This window comes from Arachis ipaensis, chromosome B04 (genome assembly GCF_000816755.2).
Source record: "Arachis ipaensis cultivar K30076 chromosome B04, Araip1.1, whole genome shotgun sequence".
NCBI classification, from domain to species: Eukaryota; Viridiplantae; Streptophyta; class Magnoliopsida; order Fabales; family Fabaceae; genus Arachis; species Arachis ipaensis.
Genome location: NC_029788.2, coordinates 128,578,386 through 128,586,780, shown reverse-complemented (window position 1 = coordinate 128,586,780; position 8,395 = coordinate 128,578,386). Strand labels below are relative to the sequence as shown.

The window sequence follows — 8,395 nt, the reverse complement described above, 5'->3', positions numbered from 1 at the left end:
TATGACCTAAGTGCTTACGTCACTATGCAATAATGTTAAGAAATGCTTCAGATGCACTGTCCTCTTCTTTTATCATGTGACCCTCAGATGCATTGTCCTCTTCTTTCATCATGTGAGTTGATTCCGTTTCATTATTGCTTTCTTCAGATAACTCTGAGGCACATAGCTGGCACTTGTGGTCTTCTCTGTCTTTTATCAAATAGCAGAGATTCCTTTTTATCCCTTCAGGGAGCTTTTCTAAAAGTCCGGATAAGTTGTAAAATGCTGATTCAAATTCCACCAAGAGTCTCATCTCTCTTTCTTCAATTTCATTTCTTTTACTGGACACAAGCAAAGTATTTCTACTTTTATAATTAATCCTTGTGTGAGATTTCTTTGTTATTTTTTGAATTCTTTCAAAGACCCTTGCTAATGTGCTGGCCAGCCTTCCTTCATGATTGTAGATTGTTAAGTCTTGAATCTGATCAATTGGTTGAAAGTTTCCTGGGAAGACGGACATGAATATTACTTGTGGACATGAAAGTTTCTTCTTCTTCATTAAAAATAGGTTGACTGTTTGTAAATTTTAGGGATATATCCCTTGGATTTACAATCAGATTCTTCTAAAGGTTCCATGAAACAAGACTTAGCGATTTCTATTTGTTTAGTAAGATCCTTTTTATCTTTCTTTTTCGGACATTCATTTGCATAGTGTCCTTCTTCTTGGCAATACCAACACTTACAATTTTCTTTTTTATTCGGGCAATAATCACTTTTTTGTCTTTTGTTTTTATTGTTATTTCTTTTTCTAAAATACCTCTTTTTTCTCCAGTTTGGATAGTATTTTCTTTTTCTAAATTGATATTTTCTTTTTCTTTGAAAATTTTTATTAAGACCATATTTTTGAGGTATCTCTTCATTATCCTGACAGCAAATTCTAATTATATTTGCAAATCTTTTTTGAGTTGCTTCTTGCATACAACGTTCTTTTATTTCCTCTCTTATTGCAGAGGTTGCTCCACCAAAATTATTTTTAATTGTTCCTCTATTTATTTCTCTTATAAATCTTCCCATAATAAATTCATTAGCAGGATATGGAAGTTTTGTTATATACATACTAAGATAATAATTTTTATCTTCTTCTTTTAATTTGTAATAATGTATTCTATATTCACATATATAAGACTCCACATTACATAGATCATATATCTGAATATTAGCTAAATGATTTTTTGCTTCTTGATATTCTTTATTATAGACTTCTTGTTTATGATCTATAATATTTTTTCCAAAAAATTCTTTATATAGAATCATCATTATATATAATATCTTATCATAAGCTGTTGTTTTTGTTGCTAATTCTTCTATTATTTGGTTTTCTATTGATGTCATATAATCTCTTATAGTTCCTTTAGTATGAAACCCTATGTAATTCCAAATATCTCTTCCAGATAACTCATTAAGTTTTGGATTAGTAAAGGCTTCTAATAAGAAGGAATTCAACCAGTTTTCGAAAATTTCTTTTTCATTCTTTTTACGGTCTAAATCGAGCATTCTTTCTCCTTCCATTTTCTGGATTTTAGGAACGTATTTTGATGGTGTTTTTGTATATTTTGAATCTTTATTTATAAATCCTTTTTTAAAAGCATAATTATCAAAACCTGTTTCCCATTTAAATTGAGATTGATTATCTCTAGATGTTCCAGCTTCATTTTTTACTTGTATTGGAATTGCTGGTTCTTCGTCACTTGAATAATCTAGGATGTGTTCTTCATTTTCTATATTTTCAGAATTTACTAATTCTTCTTCTATCTGAAATTCCTGTTCCATAATATTATTTTCTTGAGCCATTTTTAATTGTTTAAAAAGCATTGTAACTTCTTCTAATTTTTCTTCAATATTCATAATTTTAATGGTAGTTTTACTTTTAAATCTGTTATGTTGATTATATTTTGAAATTTTTTTTCTTTGGAATTTTCTTTTTCCTTATTTCTTTGAAATTTTATGGATACTAGTATTTCTTCAAGCATATCTACTATAGAATTTAATTGTGGGTTAAAAGTATGATAAAGATGTGGGGAATCATTTCCATGGTAACATTTCTTAGAAATTCCGTGTGAAAAATAAGTTTTTTCAGATTTTTGAAGTCCTTCAATAAAACTTATAGTAAAATAAAGATTTTGAGAAAAATCATTTTGTATTGATTTTAAGAATTCGGTGTCATTACAGTTAACATTAGTTAAAATCATTAATTTTTGATCTATTAATTTTGATAACTTAATTATTTCTTCTCTTAAATCTTCTAATTTACTTTTTTCCATTAGGTGACGTTTTTCTTTGTGAAGAGCTACGGTTTTAAGTGAAAAGTGTGGCTTTAGAAAGTGTAGTTTAAGTAAGCAAATCTTTAAATCTGTACAGATTTAGATCTGTACCATATAATTTTCTTAAAATAAACACATTAAACTTCAAAATTGATAAAATGTATAGCAACCTATGAAACACGGACACTTCGCTGAGTTGTCGTGTCTGCGTGTCGGACACTTTTCGAACACGACACTCGTCAACATTCGTACGACACGCGTGTCTGCTGTGTCCAAATGTGTCTTAATAAAAAAATAAAAAATTCTTCTTCGGACAAGTCTAGACACACCTAAATACCATTACGTGTCAACGTGTCCAGTTTTATTCTTAACATATATTCTTAAAATAAATTTAGATATAGCATATATTATTATTTATTAAAACAAAAAAATATTTTAAATACTTGATATAATTAAAATAAGACATTAAAAATAATTAAAAATTTAATTTATATTTTATATCAATAAAATATCAAAATATCATTACGATTTATCTAAAAAATATTTTATATTTTATATGTATGCGTGTCCCCGTGTCATGTAAGATTTTAAAATTCGCGTGTCAGCATGTCCCGTGTCGTATTGTGTCCCGTATCCGTGTCAGTGTCCGTGTATCATAGGTTGCAGCACAAAATATAAGAGTTTTAACTATTCAAAATTCTTTTATTCTATAATAATTGTAGTCCAAATTCTTGAGACCCACGGTTTGACTAAACACAACTGATCCGACAAACATTCACGTGGTAATAAATCAAGAAGCTCCAATGAAGTGTAAAATGCACATTTTTATATCTAAGTTTAATCACAACACAAACTAAACATCAATAGTAATCCATCCATCCCTCTTAGCTTGTTCACACACAATGAGCAATAATCCACATTTTCTTGTTATGCCATATCCAATTCTAGGACACATGAATCCCCTTCTTCAGTTCTCCTATGTTTTAATCAAACATGGTTGCAGAATCACTTTTGTGATCTCAGAATTCATCCACAAGAGAGTGAAGATTCCTAGTGATGATGATGTTGGATCATCAAAGATGATAAACTTTGTGACACTCCCAGATGGGTTGGACCCTGAAGATGATAGAAGTGACCAACCAAAGGTGATTTTGTCAATGAGGAACACCATGCCTCCTAAGCTCCACAAACTCATACAAGACATCAACAATAATGGTTTGGATTGTGAGAACAAGATCAGATGTATTCTTGTTTCCAAGAACATTGGGTGGGCCTTGGAAGTTGGAAACAATTTGGGGATTAAAGGGTCATTTCTCTGGCCTGCCTCAGCAACTTCATTGGCCTCATATTATTCCATCCAAACCCTCATTGATCAAGGAATTATAGACTCTCAAACGGGTAAGGGTTATTCATATATGAGATTCACCAATTATGGCTTTGATTTATGGATTTCGCTCATCTAAATTGCATAGGTTAAATATTATTTGGTCTACTTATTAAGTGATCTGTATAATTAAAATGTTACTACTTTTATAAAGACATCTCAAATTATCAGTGCACAATAATATTTTTAGTTCTTCACTTGAAACATCTTCTTAGAAGTAACTACCTATTTAAAATTAAATAAATACTTAAATTAGTCCTCAAAAAGTTTTAAATAAAATATTGGGTAAAGTATATTTTTGTCCCTGAAATTTGGCAAAAGTTTTAAAAATATCCCTAAATTTTATTTTGTTCCAATTTTGTCCCAAAAGTTCTCGATTTGCATCAAATATACCATCGACGGCTAAATTTTCAAAAAATTTAAGACCAATCTAACAATAATAATGCATGCAAATTATGCTTGATTTGCTTGTGTTGCGGGTTTGTTCTTATTTAGTTATTGTTGAATTGGTCTTAAATTTTTTGAAAAATTAACCGTCAGGGGTATATTTGATGCAAATTGAAAACTTTTAACACAAAATTGAAACAAAATAAAACTTAAGGATATTTTTAAAATTTTTGTCAAACTTGAAGAACAAAAAGTATACTTTACCCTAAAATATTTTAGTCACAATAAATTAGGTTTTAAGAATTAATTCCTTCAGACAGATTAATCTTCCATCATTTTGAAAGAGACTAATTTATCTTATAATAATATTTTTTATACCTAATTGTCTTATAATTTATTATAAATTTATTTGTCTGGTAAAAATATTAATAATTTGATTGAAAGCAACTCCAATAAAATACTTTTGAAGATTTTTAAGAGTATAAAATTTTGCTAGGTACTACTAAAATACCCATTTTGGAATTTTTTGGGAAACTTTAACCTTTGATTACTCAACTTTTAATAAGATATTGTATCTAGTTTTTCTTAATTTTGCTTCCGGGCATTACAGGACTACCAATAAGGAAACAAGAATTTCAACTCTTACCAAATTCACCTATGATGGACACAGCAAATTTGCCATGGTGTAGCCTTGGTAAGAATTTTTTCCATCACATGGCAGAAGACACACAAACAATGAAGTTGTTGGGAGGTTGGTGGCTTTGCAACACCACTTGTGATCTTGAGCCTGGTGCACTTGAGATATCATCAAGATTCCTTCCAATTGGTCCATTAATGGAAGCTACTAATGACAGCAACAACAACAACAAAAGTTCTTCATTTTGGCAAGAAGACACAACCTGCTTAGAATGGTTGGATCAACAACAACCTCAATCTGTTGTCTATGTTTCATTTGGTAGCTTGGCAGTTATGGAATCTAACCAATTCAAAGAGTTAGCGCTCGCGCTCGATCTCATTAACAAGCCTTTTCTTTGGGTTGTAAGAACAGGTAGTAACAATGATAAGAATGGAAATAAATCAAATAATGCATACCCAGATGAATTTCAAGGAAGTAAAGGTAAGATTGTTGGTTGGTGTCCACAGAAGAAAGTACTAAACCACCCTGCAATTGCTTGTTTCGTAAGTCATTGCGGTTGGAATTCGACTGTTGAAGGTGTGTGTAGTGGGGTTCCTTTCTTGTGTTGGCCACATTTCAGTGATCAATTTGTTAACAAGGCTTATATTTGTGATTTTTGGAAGGTTGGATTGGGAGTAGAGAAGGATGATGATGAAAATGGATTAGTATTAAGGGGAGAGATAATGAAGAAGGTGGAGGAATTGGTTGGGGATGAAGAGATAAAAGCAAGATCATTGAAGCTGAAGGAAGTGACACTGAATAACTTGGTAGAAGGTGGTAGGTCTTCAAAGAATATAGACAAGTTCATCAACTGGGCTAAGGACTATTAACTAATGTGATTATTTTTGGTAACTTTAGAGTTGGAAGTTGCCTGCATTTTGAAATGTTTGGTGATAGGCAAAATGATTTCGAATAAACAAAATGAAGTTTTGTTGAAAATCTCATTGTATTTTGATCTATAAATAAGTGAAATGTAATTTTATAAGGAATTTTACTATTTAAGCACATCTTTTTTTATGAGTATTGCAGCGAATCAAAAGCGTGTTTTTTTTTTTTTTTTGGAAAAGTATAGGTAAATAATAAAAATGGTAAACAACGTAAATAATGGATATATCGGATATTCAATTCACTAGGTATGCAGATGGTTATCCTAATATTAAGATTTAAGTGGATAATTTGGAAGTGTTGTGTATTTTTATTTTATTGTGCCAATCTTAAAATTTATTGTTCACATTGTTTACAAAAGTCATTGTCTACTTATCAAAGTATTTTTTTTTTTAATAGACGGATATAAATGTTACATTAAAGAATCGATGAAAAGATAAATGATAAGTTCTGATTTTGATCGTCACAAATTATCTTGATAAAATTAAAATAATTACCACAAAATCTCTTGATAAGATATTATTGAATAAGTGGATGACATATTATTGAATAATCTATTAAATATTTATTACTTCACTATATTGAAAATAACCATTAAATATTAAAAATTTAATTACCAAAACTAAATAGAACTTCTTCCTAATTCATTAAGCATTTAAAGTTCCACTAAACATTGAAAATATAATTAAAGACCCACTAGTAGTTATATATGACTTAAGAACTTTTAAAACATTAAAACTTTTAAAATATCTACTAATCTATACGAATTTAATAATAATAATACATTTTTTTTTAATCTATACTAGAGTTAGTTGCTCTGTTTTGTGTTTGAACAGTGCTCTTACAAATAAATTGGTAGATTATTTATGAGACAAGCCTTTATTTCTAAATGTACCACTTTCTCTGCCTGGCCTCAGTTGTAGATATAGATTGGTTTTCTCTAAGCTTAGAGGATGATTGTTAGTACTCCTTAAAGTAATGCCAATATTCCTTAGTTAAGTTAGAGGGACTCTAAAGTAAATCAAATTTAATATTAAGACCCTTTATGTATAGGTTTATAAGTTTTTTTTTTTTTAATTTTTAGAATATTCTTCGTCATTGCCATCTCTCTCTTCATCTGTCCTATCATCTCTATGACCACAATCCACCACTCAAATCGCTTCAGTTTTTATATAAGCAGCAACGACAATATTACTCGTTGTACAGATAGCTTGGATGCGAGGTCGAAGCTATCTGCCAATTTGGACTTTGGAAAAGAAGGAATGAAATACTCGGGGTCTATTTCAAATGAGAATTTGCATATGATGTCGAAGGAGAATCTTCTCATGATGTTCTAATGTCCAACAATCTATATTGCTTGTCGGAGAGTGGAGAAATGCGTGCCCTTGAAGTAGTTATGAAATTTGGTCTTGAAAATGTGGTGAACGTTGTTGGAGTTGGAGGTGATGCTGTTATCGAGAACGTGGAGGTAGATGCTTCTGGTGGGTGAAGTGCGGAGGAGGTAGGTGTACCAGTCACAGAGATTTAGGAAGTGTGTGGTACATGACATGTTGAGGTAGGTGCAACACGCGTGGCAGTTACTCTATGGTTTGATCTTGGAGTTGAAGAGGAGGAAGGAAAAGATGGAAAAAAAGATTGTGAAGGTGAAGTAGGAGAGTATGAATGTTAGGATTATGCGAGATATAATGAAAATTGGGGAAGAACAGTTTCGTTTCGAACAAATGGGTCGTTAATCATTTTGTCCCCTATTAGAGTTGTCAGAGATTATTTTATCCCCTGTTAGAGTTGTCAGGGACCATTTTGTCTTCCGTTAGAGTTGACAGAGCCAAGGACCTAAGATATCATTTGGTGAAGAGAAAGAGACTGAACGACTGAGACTGAGAGACAGAAATAAATCTCAGTATTATGTTTAGTGCAAAGTGAGAGACAAAAATTGAAATAAGAATGAAACTCTAATTTAATTTGTACAAAAGGTAAAGTTGGAATTAATTAATTGAAATGAGGATATTTTAGATATAAAATGTTATTAAATTTTCAATTTCCGTCTCTAAAAATTTCAGTTCCTTGTGTCCTCACTCTTTAGAGGTACTGAAATACTGAAATTTTAGGGACAGAGACAGAAATTTTAGTATCAGTCTCTGAGCCAACAATCATGATACTGAGTTTCAGTCTTCCAGTTTCTGTTCCAGACTTTCAGTACCTCAAAACAAAAGTTACCTAAGTGACTGACGGAATTAATTGTTAAGAATCAATCGAGTAATTAATTTTAGTTGGGGACTAAAAAGTGTCTGATCTGAAATTTTTTTAGGATCAAAATGGATAAATACTCTAATTTTTAACTTATGAAAAGATATAATATTAATGTTTGGTACAATTTTTAAAATCAAATTGCAATTTTTTAAAAAGTTATTTTAATACTTATAGAGAACTTAAAAAATGACTTCTCTCATAATAAAATTTTTTTTATCACTCTTCTCTTAAAATAAACACTTTTAGAACTAAAAAATTAAAAATAAAATAACTTATTTATAAGTTATTTTTAATATAAATATTTGTTATTTAATTTTTAAAATGAACTTAATTAAGTTATTTACCCGATCAGAACTTAATTCATTAATTTTTTTGTTTCAATACAATGATAATAATCTCCTATTTATAATCCTAATTAGCTAAATAATTCATATGAACCTAACTAATAGGCTTATCGTAACAATAATGATATAAGAACTTAGCGTTAAATCTGATTTTTTTTTTTTTTTGTAT

The 8,395-nt window shown here is 30.1% G+C and overlaps 1 protein-coding gene across 1 annotated transcript; it reads left to right on the top strand.

Moving 5' to 3' along the window:
• Window positions 3,038-5,749, top strand: LOC107635390 (UDP-glycosyltransferase 83A1). The gene is made up of 2 exons (XM_016338862.2): window positions 3,038-3,698; window positions 4,682-5,749. The coding sequence occupies exons 1-2, from the start codon at window positions 3,203-3,205 to the stop codon at window positions 5,575-5,577; spliced, it is 1,392 nt and encodes a 463-aa protein (XP_016194348.1). The 5' UTR covers window positions 3,038-3,202; the 3' UTR covers window positions 5,578-5,749.

Coding starts and splice junctions, on each gene's coding strand:
- LOC107635390 (XM_016338862.2), top strand. CDS start 3,203: ATGAGCAATAATCCACATTTTCTTGTTATGCCATATCCAATTCTAGGA. Junction 3,699..4,681: donor AATTATAGACTCTCAAACGG/GTAAGGGTTATT, acceptor CGGGCATTACAG/GACTACCAATAAGGAAACAA.